This window comes from Spinacia oleracea, chromosome 4, assembly GCF_020520425.1.
Source record: "Spinacia oleracea cultivar Varoflay chromosome 4, BTI_SOV_V1, whole genome shotgun sequence".
Classification (NCBI taxonomy): domain Eukaryota; kingdom Viridiplantae; phylum Streptophyta; class Magnoliopsida; order Caryophyllales; family Amaranthaceae; genus Spinacia; species Spinacia oleracea.
This window is the reverse complement of record NC_079490.1, coordinates 142,321,715-142,336,688: the sequence shown is the minus strand read 5'-3', so window position 1 is coordinate 142,336,688 and position 14,974 is coordinate 142,321,715. Positions and strand designations below refer to the sequence as shown.

Sequence of the window (14,974 nt, the reverse complement as noted above, 5' to 3'; positions counted from 1 at the left end):
CACTGCAGGCCGAAGCCCACAGCGCGCGCGCCGAGCAGCTGGGTCGTGGGCCTTGCTCGCTCGGCGCTGCTGTGCGCTGTTGCGTGCTGGCGCCCTATGGGCTGGCCCTGCTCGCCTTTGCTCGCGAGCTTGCTGGCTCGTTGGGCCTTGCACGCTTACGTGCTTGGCTCGACGGGCCGGCAACTCCGATGCCCTTCGTATTCGCGATTTAATATATTTCCGATATATTATTTATCGTTTCGTATACGACGAATCACCGTCGTACGATACGATTTATTCGTGTCGCCCAGCTTACGAATATTCGCGATACGATATACGATTTCGACAAAGGTTGTATCGTATAATACATTTCCAACTAATTCCCGAAAAGCTATTAAATGAATTTCCGATTCATTTAATCCGGTGATCTGTTACGTGTCATTGGTGTGACCTTGTAGGTTCAGTCAAGAGTAAGTTGTGAGTTCAATATCCATTAGAACTCACTGATCGGAAGCATTGCTCCAGCTAGCTGTTCTGATCACTTGATCTCACTGAATTAATTGTTCGCAATTAATCTGAACCTTGGTATTAGACTTAATGCACCTTGGGTGAAGGACATATTTCCTTCAATTGGTTCATCTGGGTGGGACGGTGTGAGCGGCGGCGAGGGAAAAGAATACAGAGAGACTGCTAGAGGAGAGAGAAAGAAAGGATGGACTTGACGAATTTAGAAAATGAGCGAAAAAGAACAAATTAACTTATTTATTTTAATTTGGGAAAAAAAAGAGATCCGTGGAGACTGTCAGGGGGTCTTTTTTTAACATCTTTGTCTAATTTGTGAACCTCGTTGTATACAAGAGACCCATGAACTAATTAGGGGGTCTCTTTCCTACCCCTTTCGTGGACCCCAACGCACATAAAAGACCTGTTATCTCTGATATTGGATTTCTTTTATAAAAGAGATCCATTATGTCATCTAAAGGGTCTTTTATTAAGGGTCTCTTTGCCCGTTTTTGTAGTAGTGACGTCGGTGATTTCCGAAGAGACGAGCACACACTAGGAGGATGAAGCTTTTCACTTTGCTTGGTTCCTTCTTCCTCCTCTCTCCCGGAGAACCTTTAGAGGCAACAATTTCCACCGCACCAAAATCGAAACCCTAGTTTCGGGATCTGGTGGTTAGCAACCTCTATCTTCACCGACGATAACTAGCTAGTATCAAAGCGAACTAATTCTCAAACGAGCAGACATAATCGCTCATGTTCTGAGGAACGGTTTCTAATCACCATTAATGAGAACTACCTATGACATGACTTTAATCTCTTAAAGTGTTCTCATGGTCAATCCGATACAAGATCCAATAAGTATCTATGCAAAAGATTCTCACATCCAGTCACTCTAGTTCAAGAAAAAGAACTAAGTAATCTACTTGCAATCTAATCTTCATTAGTCATTGGTCGTCCACCTTTCAATGACCTGGATTAGGGATCCTTTGTGACTTCAATATTCAAGTTCACTTATGGGTGTTTCTTTGTCGAAGAATCCATCTTGACATCCCATTTGAATGATTCTAATCACATGGACTTATCATTTAATTCTAAACCACAATTAAATGAATATGAAATAAATAAATTTCATAAATATGAAATGGTTAAACCAATTGTTTTAAACATAGATCTAACAGATGTTCTAAAACAATACTTAGAAAATCAAAGCCATCCTCCAACATGCTTGATTCCCATGGTTGCTACATGTGCGTTGTGTTTCACTTGTGGCAACGGTTTAGTCAATGGATCCGCGACGTTGTCGTCAGTTCCAACCTTGCAAATCTTGATTTCCTTTCTTTCAACGATCTCTCAAAGTATATGAAATCGCCGCAGTACGTGCTTGGACTTCTGGTTGCTCCTAGGCTCCTTTTCCTGGGTAATGGCTCCGCTATCGTCGCAATACAAAGCCACTGGTCCTTTAATGGAGGGGACAACACCAAGTTCTTCGATGAACTTCCGAATCTAAACAGCTTCCTTTCCTGCTTCTGAGGCAGCAATGTACTCGGCTTCAGTTGTAGAATCCGCAATAGTACTTTGCTTAGCACATTTCCAGCTTACTGCTCCGCCGTTGAGGCAGAACACAAACCCAGGCTGTGATCTGAAATCATCTCTGTCGATTTGAAAGCTTGCGTCCGTATAGGCCTTAACAATCAACTCATCTGTACCACCATAAACCAGAAACTGATCCTTAGTCCTTTTCAAGTACTTTAGGATGTTCTTGGCAGCAGTCCAATGCGCCTCACCTAGTTCTGACTGGTACCTGCTCGTTGCACTGAGTGCAAACGAAACATCCGGCCTTGTACAAATCATAGCATACATGATGGATCTAATAGCCGAAGCATATGGAATTCCACTCATCTTTCTACGCTCATCAGATGTTTTGGGACACTGATTCTTGCTTAGATATACGCCATGTGACATGGGTAGATGGCCTCTCTAGGCTTCCATCATATTGAACCTAGCTAGCACTTTGTCAATGTAAGTGCTTTGGCTTAGTCCAATCATCCTCTTAGATCTATCCCTATAGATCTTGATGCTCAATATGTGATGTGCCTCTCCTAAGTCCTTCATTGAGAAACACTTCCCGAGCCAAGTCTTTACAGACTCCAACATAGGAATGTCGTTTCCAATAAGTAGTATGTCGTCAACATACAAGACTAGGAATGCAATTTTACTCCCACTGACCTTCTTGTATACACAAGATTCGTCCTGATTCTTGATGAAGCCAAACTTATTGACTGCTTCATCAAATCGTTTATTCCAACTCCTTGATGCCTGCTTTAGTCCGTAGATGGACTTCTTAAGCTTGCATACCTTTCCTTGGTTCTTTTGATCGAAAAAACCCTCTGGCTGTATCATGAACACAGTCTCTTCAAGAACACCGTTCAAGAAGGCAGTTTTGACATCCATTTGCCATATTTCATAGTCATGAAAAGCGGCAATCGCAAGGATTATCCGAATAGACTTAAGCATCGCGACTGGAGAAAAGGTTTCATCGTAGTCAACGCCGTGAACTTGCCTGTAACCTTTTGCTACCAATCTAGCCTTGTATATGTATACAATTCCATCTTTGTCTTTCTTCAACTTGAAGACCCATTTGCATCCGATAGGTGTGAACCCATCCGGCAAATCAACCAAATCCCAGACTTGATTTTCAGACATGGAGTCTATTTCAGATTGCATGGCCTCTAACCATTTAATGGAGCTTGAGCTCGTCATAGCTTGCTTGTAAGTCAAAGGTTCATCACTATCCAATATGAGAACGTCTAAGTTTTCAGTCAAGAGGACGCCTGTCCATCTGTCCGGCTGAAAAATAGTTCTATTTGACCTACGAGGGGCAACAACGTTTTGAGGAACTACTCCCACTGGCTCTTCTTAAGACCTTGGAGGTTCATCAACTTGAACTGCTTCTAAAGAGTTCTTAGTTCGTTGTTCGTCTCGAATCTCTTCGAGGTCTATTATTCTCCCACTTGTCAATTTAGAAATATGATTTCTTTCCAAAAAGACACCGTCACGAGCAACGAATACCTTGTTGTCTGACTTGTTGTAGAAATAATACCCCATAGTTTCTTTTGGATACCCAACGAAGAAACATTTGTCAGATTTAGGTTATAGCTTGTCCGAAATTAATCGCTTGACATATGCTTCGCAACCCCAAATCTTCAGAAAAGACAACTTTGGAAGTTTCCCAGTCCATAACTCGTATGGAGTCTTTTCAACAGCTTTTGACGGAGCACGATTCAGTGTGAGTGCTGCAGTTTGCAACGCATGTCCCCAGAACTGTAAAGGAAGTTCGGCCTGACCCATCATTGACCTGACCATATCGAGTAAGGTCCTATTTCTCCGTTCCGACACTCCATTCCATTGAGGTGTCCTCGGAGCAGTCAATTCAGAAAGAATACCGCATTCTTTCAGATGGTCATCAAACTCGTGGCTAAGATATTCACCTCCTCGATCCGATCTTAGAGCTTTGATTTTCTTGCCATGTTGATTCTCTACTTCATTTTAAAATTCTCTGAATTTCTCAAACGATTCAGACTTGTCCTTCATTAAGTAAATATAGCCATATCTACTGAAGTCGTCCGTAAACGTTATGAAATAGCTGAACTCACCTCTAGCTTTCCTACTCATGGGCCCACATACGTCCGTATGTATTAGCCTTATTAGTTCGCTTGCTCTTTCTCCCACCTTTGAGAAAGGTTGCTTTGTCATTTTGCCAAGTAAACAAGATTCGCATTGATCAATCTTCTCTAACTCGAATGATTCTAGAATTCCTTTCCGTTGAAGTAATTCCATGCGCTTTATGTTTATATGGCCTAATCGACAATGCCACAAAAATGTGAGATCCGAATCACCAGTTTTAGCCTTTTTGGTATTTATGTTATAAATGTGTTTGCTCGTATTTAGCACATAAAGACCGTTTTCTTGTTGTGCTGAACCATAAAACATTCCATTCAAAGAAAAAGAACAACTATTGTCTTTAAATTGAAAACTAAAACCTTTAGAATCCAAACTTGAAACGGAAATAATGTTTCTGGTGATACTAGGAACATAGTAACAGTTTTCTAGTTCCAAAACAAACCCACTAGGCAAAGAAATAAAATAAGATCCTACGGCTAATGCAGCAATTCGTGCTCCATTTCCCACGCGTAGATACATCTCGCCTTTATCAATCCTTCTACTTCTCCTTAGTCCCTGTGAATTGGAACATAAGTGTGAGCCACAACAGTATCTAATACCCAAGAAGTAGAATTAGCAAGATTACAATGTATAACATACATACCTGAAGGAGAAGCAACGTTTCCGTCCTTCTTCTCTTCCTTTTGTTTGGGGCAATCTCGCTTGTAATGACCAATTTTCATTACAATTGAAGCATTGCGATGTAGAAGGAGAACGATCCTTCTTCATCTTCTTCTTGGATGGCGCCATTTGCCTTCCTGAAGTAGATGGAGATGCACCCTTGTTTGGATATTCCCCGGAACCTTTTTCTTGATTTTCTTACTCTTTACTTTTAGCGATGCTTGCTTATCACTTACAAAGTCCAATTCGTACTGATGAAGCAAGTAAATTAGTTCACTAAGAGTATTCTCCCTTTTCTTGGAGAAATAGAGTAGTTTGAATTTCTTATAACCAGGGTGAAGAGAATTCAAAAGTATTCCCGCAGCTGCAGAATCTGGGAATGGATCACCAAGTAACTCAAGCCGGTTGAGAAGCCCAACCATTTTCTTTGTATGAGTTCTGATTGGCGTCCATTCTGTCATTTCAAGATCAATGACCCTTTCCCTTGCTTTTTGTCTTTCGACGTCAAAGCAACAACCCAGTGGAGCGTTAAGCTTTAGATCCTCAAATTAATTTACCAATTCAAAAACATTTTGGTCGACATGTTGACCACCATGTTGGAATCTACCACGACATATATCCCTAAGATTCCTTAGGAGTGCCCATGGCTCGTATGCAACGAACCTTGCACTCCTATCATTGGGGATAGAGCCAAGAATAAGATCCATCACTAGCGACACGTGGCTTGCCCACGTATAGTGCTTTTCTGGAGTCATATCCTTTGAGTAATAGCTGGGGATGGGATGGTCAACTACATATTCAATGTTGTTCCACCTGAGGACTTGCCGAAGCTTCCTCTCCCAATCAAGAAAGTTAGATAGGTTCAATTTTACATCCAGAATTTCAGTTACTTTGTGTTTTGTTTTGATCGCGGCCATATTGATTACTACAATCGAAAAGAATTTGCAATAAATAACCATTCATACAATTCAATAACTTTGAAATAAAAGCAAAACATGCAATCATTAAAGCTATTAAAACATTTCATTCATGCAAAAAGCAAAAAACATGGTCCAAAATGAATGAAACGATTCCAAGACCCCAAAAGTCCTAAATCCTTAAGCAGCTTTAGCATGTCTTAAGTAGTTTAAGATTTTAGGTAAGCAAAACCTATTGCTAGTAATCTCCAAATTACTCTTGGTTAATAAATTAATGCCATAATTTATCCCATTGCCACAACTTAATGCCATTGTTGTTTGAGTTGTAACCACAATCAACGTGCTCCTTTAGGACGCCTTACCACCTAAGTCAACTAAAATAGCACCTCGCTTTAGCGTAAACCTACTATCTTAGATCCCAAGATTTTTGTAAGTGTTTATTTGGAAGGCAATTTTTAAACTCAATATTACTTGGACCTAGTTGTTTCTATGTTGGTTCGATTATTAAGTGAACTTAAAACTAATTTATTCATAGGAAACAACCTGTTCATGCAAAGCATACATACATTCATACATTCACGCATAATATATATATATATATATATATATATATATATATATACATATATATATATATATATATATATATATATATATATATATATATATATATATATATATATATATATTGCATAAATAAATGGTGATCTAGTATGGCCCAAAACTTTTGTCTTGAAGCATCCAATCTTCATCACCTCCTTGTTAGCTTGGCATCGTCTTGAATCTTCGTTCAAATGCTAACTTAAAGTTCTAAACTTAGAAATACTTGAAAATAATAAATTACATCAAAATTTCCATGGTACGCAGACCATATTTAAAACATTACATTCAAATATAGAACGGTACGCAGACCGTATTTAACTATCCTAAATTGGCCATACTAGTCACTTGGAGTACCTGCATTACATAAAATATACATTCTATGCATTCACCCATTCGTGTGCTAAAACGAATGACCCATATTAATATGCAAGTATTTACGTGAATTAATTAAAATTCACGTTCACATAAACGCGTCCTAAAAGATTAATCAATTTCCAAATTATTAATCCTTAGACTTTATTCTAATTAAAATTGAATTTAATTAAAATAATGCGACCTACGAAAATAATTAAAAATAATTATTTCATTTTAATTTCATTTAGTGGCTCCCACTCAAACCAATAATTATTCCGAATAATTAATTATGAAATATTAAATTAAAACTCGCGGCCCGGCCCAAGCAAACAAAATATTAAATTAAATATCCCGTTAGCCCAAATTAATGCAAATATACGAAGCCCAACGAATTAAACGATTTTAAAAAAAGTCCAATTACTTAGTCGGGCTAGGCTTGCGCCCAGCCCCGTGCCTTGCGTGAGGCCCAAGAGCGCACGAGCAAGGCTCGCACACCCCCAGCCCCATCGTGCGCGCGCACCGCGTCCCCGCAGCCATGTTGCCCCTGCGCTGCGTGTTGTGCATCGTGTGTGTGCTGGACGTCGCAAGGCTTGCGCCTTGCTTCGTCGCAGCCCCGCAAGCTCCCTCGCCTGCCCTTTCCTCGCCTAGCGCGCACGAGGCACGCAGCATAGCTGCTGCTGCCCGTGTCGCATGGCTCGGCCTAAGCACAATGGCCTCGTATGGCTCGACGAGCCATACTTCCACCATGCTCATGTTCGTGCCTTTGGTTCGTAATACGGACCAACCTAATTAAAATTTAATTTAATTCACGAACTTGCATTAATTTTATTTTTCAAAAAGTTACGATTTTTATTTTCGAAAAACAACGATTTTTAACGATTCAATAAACTTTAACGACAATCCAATTTCGTAAAATTATTAAATCAAGGGCTAAAAATATTGAAACTTTTAAGAACGATCGAATCAACATTAAAGTTTGAACTTTAAATTAATAAAATCCGAAGCTTTAAATCGTTCATAAACAATTAAATTTCAGATTTTTAATAATTTGGTTTAAGTGCGATTAAAATTAACGAAACCATTCAAAATTTTAATCCAATAATTTTTAAAATTAGCCACTGACCCATGAAATTATATCCCCTTTCCAAATTAACCGAATTATTAAACCAAAATTAATTAAAATTCAATTAGGGTTTCAAATTTTACGAATTGGGGAAAGGCAAAATTAGGGTTTGTACTTATCGGAAAAATCTTAAATTTTTACCATATATCAAGAATGTAACCAGCAACATTGTGTCAAACTTTCAAGCAATTCCGAGCAGTTTAGGTCGACCTTTTAATTGAATTACTGTCCCACACTTTGAATTTTTAATGAAAAATTAACAAAAACGCCCAAAAAATGATACTTCGAGGCTTGTTTTCGCAATTCTATTCACATGAGTTGATCTTAGAAAATCGTTTTCCATCAGATTAGGGTTTTAAAAATCGAAAATGCGAAGATTTTTGATTTCAGACCTGATTATTACGCAATTCATCCATTAATTCGTAAAAATTCCGAAATATCAACAAAAAATCCCAAATTTTCGACAGATGCAAAAACAATAATAATCATGCTAATTCATGCTTTGAATACATAAGGCTCATGATACCACTGTAAGGGAATACAGTTAAACATAATAACAAGTGCGGAACAATCCCTAAAGCCAGGAAACATGTATAAAGCACAGATTAAGCAAACTTACATTCGAAGCGTGTTTTCCACAATAATCTGTCAACGAATACGAACAAATTAAGAACTCCACTTTTCGTTCCTCTACTTGGTTCACCGACACGACCAGATCCGTCTTGATTATCGTAGCTTAGACAATTGATCAAGATACTTTGCTTTTGGGAAGAACTCACTTTGGAGGCACGGAGAGAATTAGGGTTCTCTGTGTCTCTAGGGTTTGAGTAATATGAATTGTGCTAAGTTGGAAACTAGGTTGTAAGGTTATTTACATAACCTTACTAACCGACCAAGCCAAGAGGCAAGGCCGGCTAGCAAGCCTTGCACGCCAAGTCACACGGACCGCACGCCCGCGCCCAGCGACACACTGCAGGCCGAAGCCCTCAGCGCGCGCGCCGAGCAGCTGGGCCGTGGGCCTTGCTCGCTCGTCGCTGCTGTGCGCTGTTGCGTGCTGGCGCCCTATAGGCTGGCCTTGCTCGCCTTTGCTCGCGAGCTTGCTGGCTCGTTGGGCCTTGCACGCTTACGTGCTTGGCTCGACGGGCCGGCAACTCCGATGCCCTTCGTATTCGCGATTTAATATATTTCCGATATATTATTTATCGTTTCGTATACGACGAATCACCGTCGTACGATACGATTTATTCGTGTCGCCCAGCTTACGAATATTCGCGATACGATATACGATTTCGACAAAGGTCGTATCGTATAATACGTTTCCAACTAATTCCCGAAAAGCTATTAAATGAATTTCCGATTCATTTAATCCGGTGATCTGTTACGTGTCATTGGTGTGACCTTGTAGGTTCAGTCAAGAGTAAGTTGTGAGTTCAATATCCATTAGAACTCACTGATCGGAAGCATTGCTCCAGCTAGCTGTTCCGTTCACTTGATCTCACTGAATTAATTGTTCGCAATTAATCTGAACCTTGGTATTAGACTTAATGCACCTTGGGTGAAGGACATATTTCCTTCAATTGGTTCACCTGGGTGGGACGGTGTGGGCGGCGGCGAGGGAAAAGAATACAGAGAGACTGCTAGAGGAGAGAGAAAGAAAGGATGGACTTGACGAATTTAGAAAATGAGCGAAAAAAAACAAATTAACTTATTTATTTTAATTTGGGAAAAAAAAGAGATCTGTGGAGACTGTCAGGGGGTCTTTTTTTAACATCTTTGTCTAATTTGTGAACCTCGTTGTATACAAGAGACCCATGAACTAATTAGGGGGTCTCTTTCCTACCCCTTTCGTGGACCCCAACGCACATAAAAGACCTGTTATCTCTGATATTGGATTTCTTTTATAAAAGAGATCCATTATGTCATCTAAAGGGTCTTTTATTAAGGGTCTCTTTGCCCGTTTTTGTAGTAGTGACGTCGGTGATTTCCGGAGAGACGAGCACGCACTAGGAGGATGAAGCTTTTCACTTTGCTTGGTTCCTTCTTCCTCCTCTCTCCCGGAGAACCTTTAGAGGCAACAATTTCCACCGCACCAAAATCGAAACCCTAGTTTCGGGATCTGGTGGTTAGCAACCTCTATCTTCACCGACGATAACTAGCTATGAAAATAAAAACGAAAATGTTGTCGGCGACCTGAGTCGAGCGAAGGAACTCAGGCCGCCAACGAGAATGGCTAGGGTTTGGTTAGAGATGTAGAGAGAAGGCAGAGAGAATTATGTAGAGAGAGAAAGTTTTAGGAAAGGGCAGTACAAAAATTTTACAAAAATTTTAATTTTCGTATTTGACAAATAATCCGTATTACGGGAGTACTATATTTAATTGGTTACACAACATTCGCCATTCTAACTTGTGCGCAACAATGATAACGAACAATTAAAGGGAAGACATAAGAAGTCGTAAGGAATAAATAACAGAGAGATGTTAGTACGTTACATAAAGAAAAACAAAGTACAATGAGATTTTTACCTACTTGCAAAGACTAATGGTTGCGTAATGTCACATGTTCAACTCGAAGCCATTCCCCATTTATAATTTTTATTGCCGCCATTGTCATTCCGAAAAAAACAGTCCATGATCCATTATTGATTAAATTTATTTCATAAAGTACATCATTAACTTACATCCAGATACATTGATATTGAAATTTGATTCTTAATTAACTAATAAGTTAGTTTTATGAAACGATTTCCCGTAGTACGACATATTCCGGGTAAAGTCGGAAAATCAACATCAGGCACACATTCAAGTCCTCTACAGCAAAGCACACCAGTGCCAGTGATACCACAAAGTTGGCCGGCCGTTGGACATGATTGATCTGGTGGCACACAAACTCCACTTCTATCCGATTCACTGAAGTCACCCTCGAGTCTGCAATCTAATCCTGCACAACATTCAAATCCGACGAAGCCTCCACAAACTTCATTGGGCCCCCTACATGGTTCATTAACAACGGCAACTGCCGGAGCTGTGTAATAACAATATATGCAATATGTAAGTGTAATGTAACACAATTTCATGCAAAGTAGCTAGTATAACCAATTTGTGCATTGGGTAAAAACTAGTATTACTAACAATCAATAATTCAGATCGAATATATCTCTAAGCAATAAATTAAATAGACCAAGAGGTACACGTTTACCTGAAGTATTCAGTAATACTACTAACACAATTGTTATGATGAAGGAGGTTGATGTGGTAGCTCTAGCCATTTGCGCAAATTTGTATAATATAATTTTTATAATTATCGTACTCCGTAGTTGATTATCAATTTATAGTAATTAATATGATCCAGTTAATCAATTACAATACGGAATTAGATTGTCAATATTTCTACAAATAAATGAGCTGGAAAGATAAGACTAAATTGTCACAAATACAATAATTAAACCACTAGTTCCTGATTTTCCAGTCAAATAAAGTGTCACCTAATTAGCTAACGACGGTCGTATATATTTTTATTAAATAATCGATAATTATTAACATTTAGAAGAGAAGGAGTATACTATTTCTCTCTCTTTTTTTTAGGCAGAAACAAAAAAGTTATGTTACTATCGGCTTAAGCCTTAACTGGTTTGATGTAAAAGTGGCATGACCAAAAACATACTTGCCCATCTATATACATATCGACCATCTATATACATATCGATTATCAACTCGATATGAAAAACCAAATATTTCCAAAATAATTAAACTGCTAGCCTAAACATTACCTTTAACGACTCCATCCAAGCTATAGTCTTCAAGGAACCTGCTCCATTTACTTATCATGCGAAAATTATTTCTCTCTTGGTTACATCAAACTCTCCTTTTTTTTTTGATAATTCATCAAACTCTCCTTAATTTCTTTTATGTATATTAAATTAATAACGGATAGGATAACTTTACTTATCGTCCCACTGCCAGGCACGGACCTAAACTAATAATATTACCTAATACGTAGTACTCTATATATATTGCTATTGGTGTACACCGTCCTATTACAAGTGCTAATCTTATTCTCTATGCAGTCCTAAACTACAACAAACTAACGTGCAGCAGTGCCAGCAGGGACTATCATCATCGCATTCAGTTAGCATTACAACATTCTAGAAGGTCTCCTAATGGTCAACTCCAAACACCTGCTGCAGCTCTAACAACATGCCTTAAACCTAGGGATGCTGTTAGTTCTGTTTTACAGCATTCTTGTAATAAACTCTACCTAGACTGCAGTTGCTGAAGTGTACATATAGTGTAACCTCATTGGATGAAACACCTCATCATCCCTAATGTATATATAGTGTACTTGCTGTAAGAATTCATTGATTGATTCATTAATAAAATTCTTCATTTGTTTAACTCTCTCTCTCTCTCTCTCTCTCTCTCTCTCTCTCTCTCTCTCTCTCTCTCTCTCTCTCTCTCTCTCTCAAATGCTTAACTGACTTCCAGTCCAAGCATAGAAATCATCCTAAATGTTGAATTCTGATATGGTATCAGAGCAAGAGATCATTCGATCCTCCTAAAATTCTTCTGATCATCAATTCTTCTGATCATCAATTCTTCTTTTGTTTGATTAACTGATCCCAAATTTCTTTGATTAATTTTGTTTTTCAAATAGCAAAATGCCTGCAGATCAACAAGATCCTTCTCAGAATCTAAATTCTGCTTACTATCTCAGTAACAATGATCTAAATGCCACCAAATTAGTGAGCATTGAATTTGAAGGTAAGTATTTTAATGATTGGAGAAGCTCAATGATTATAGCTCTATCAGCTAGAAATAAGTTGTGTTTTGTTGATGGTAGTTTGAGTCAACCAGCAATGAATTCAACAAATTACAGAACATGGACTAGGTGTAATGATCTAGTTATTTCTTGGATGTTAGCCTCTCTTGAGCCAAAGATTGCAAGAAGCGTTTTGTATCTCAAGACAGCAAGAGCAATATGGCTTGAATTAGTAGACAGGTACTGCAGAGAATCTGGATCCAATTGTTTTCAGTACAACAACTGAGTGAACTGAGTGAAGGTGATGATGAAGAAGTTGCAAGTTTCTACACAAAGATTAAAATGTTATGGGATGAGCTTGATGGATTGGAACCTTTGCCTGTTTGTGTTTGCACTGGTTGTAGTTGCACTCTTACTCAACAGTTCCTTAAGACACAGTAAAATCAAAGATTAATCCCTTTTTTGATGAAACTGAATGAAAAGTATGAGCATCCTAAAAGCACTATTCTAATGATGAATCCCTTGCCTACAATTTCAAAGGCATATGGTTTACTTCTTCAGGAAGAACAACAAAGGGAAGTGCATAATCACAAAGCTCAGGCACAAACTCAGTCTACAAAATTTAATGCAAGGAGGTTTGATAATAAACCTTATAAGAACCAGTACAACAATAGTCCTAACTCTTAGTATGCAAGCACTGGAAATCAATACAGAAATTTCAACAACAGTAACAGAAACAATCTGTTCTTTGAGCATCGCAAAATGAAGAATCATACTATTGAAAAATGCTGGAAATTGCAAGGTTATCCGAAGGATTTCAAAGGAAATGGAAAGAGAATAGCAGCAGCAGCTCAGCTGGATGAATACATTCCTAAAGAACCTCAACCAGAAGATGGATCAGGTGTTGTCCATGCCACCTTCACCGAGGAGCAGTATAGCCAATTAATGAAATGTTTGCACACTCAACAAGTTGCTAACCAAGCAGAGAACTCTGGCTCTCACTCTCTTGGATTAGCAAGCAGCTATCAACCAGGTACATTCTGTCTTATGTCTAATTTTAACAAGAAATAGATTTAGACAGTGGAGCCAGTGATCATATGTGTTCAAACTTGTCCATTTTCCATTCTTTTGAACCTGTGAATGATGGAAAACACACTATTACAATACCTTATGGTAATGAACTACAAGTAAAGCACAAAGGTGTCATAATTCTAGGTGGAGGAATCACACTCAAAAGTGTGCTACATGTCCCAGTGAAGGAAATATGTCCTTCACCCAAGGTGCATTAGTCTAATACCAAGGTTCAGATTAATTACGAACAATTAATTCAGTGACATCAAGTGATCGGAACAGCTAGCTGGAGCAATGCTTCCGATCGGTCAATTCTAATCTATATTAGGCTCATAGCTTACTCTTGACTAAACTTATAAGGTCAAACCATTGGCATGTAACAGATCATCTGATTAAATGAATCGGAAATTCATTTAATAGCTTTTAGGGAATTAGTTCGGAAAAACATAAATATATGACATGATGTTGGATCGGAATCCTATATCGTATTGCGAATATTCGTAAGCTAGGAGAAACGAATAATCGTATCATATGACGGTGATTCGGCAAGTACTATACGATAAACAATAGCCGTAAGGCATTGGTAGCGGATACGAGCAAGGCAAAGCTGCCAGCCTGTCAAGCCAAGCGCGCAAGCGCGGAAGGCCCAACGAGCGCAGCAGCTCGACAGCGCGAGAGCAAGGCCCGTGGCCTGCGGCTGGGCGCGCGCGGGACAACAGCAATGGCAGCAAGCAACATCAAGGACTAAGGCCCATGGCTGCGTTGCTGAGCGGGCTGCTCGTGGGCTTTGTGCGAGAGCTGGCCGGCTAAGGCCTTGTGCTTTGGCCGGTCATGTTATAACCCTTCGGGTTATAACACCTCCCTCATTATTATATTTTTCCACAATTCTAATTACGTGATTCAGTTTAACCTAAATAAAAAAGAGAAACCCTAATCTCTTTTGAGCCTCCGTTCAAACTGTTCTTCCCTAAAAGCTAAAATATCCTGAGTGACGTCTAAGCTACGAATCTCAAGACGGATCTGAACGTGTCGGTGAACCAAGTAGAGGAACGACGTTTGGAGTTCTTGTTTGTGTTCGTGATTCGTTGAACTAGGGAAAACACGCTACAAACGTAAGTCTGCTTGATCTGCACTTTATACATGGTTCCTAGCTTTGGGGATTATTCCGCTGCGTTAATATGTTTTTAACTGTATTTCCCTACAGTGGTATCATGAGCAACATGTATTTTAAGTACTTTTTGGCATTTTAATATGTTTCGTGAATTTTTGAAATTTTCTAGATTATTGGATAGATCGTATAATATGTTCAGAATTCGTTAAATTTTGG

General features: G+C 39.0%; 1 protein-coding gene across 1 annotated transcript; it reads right to left on the bottom strand.

Moving 5' to 3' along the window:
* Nucleotides 1–10,430: 10,430 nt before the first annotated feature.
* LOC110792356 (uncharacterized) lies at nucleotides 10,431–11,177 on the bottom strand. The gene is made up of 2 exons (XM_021997157.2): nucleotides 11,017–11,177; nucleotides 10,431–10,842 (listed from the first exon to the last, which is right to left on the bottom strand). The coding sequence occupies exons 1-2, from the start codon at nucleotides 11,084–11,086 to the stop codon at nucleotides 10,538–10,540; spliced, it is 375 nt and encodes a 124-aa protein (XP_021852849.1). The 5' UTR covers nucleotides 11,087–11,177; the 3' UTR covers nucleotides 10,431–10,537.
* Nucleotides 11,178–14,974: the final 3,797 nt, after the last annotated feature.

Excerpts from the sequence above, each read along its gene's own strand:
- LOC110792356 (XM_021997157.2), bottom strand. The coding sequence starts at position 11,086 with ATGGCTAGAGCTACCACATCAACCTCCTTCATCATAACAATTGTGTTA. Across the intron at positions 10,843-11,016 it reads AGTATTACTGAATACTTCAG|CTCCGGCAGTTGCCGTTGTT; the intron begins GTAAACGTGTAC and ends GTTATTACACAG.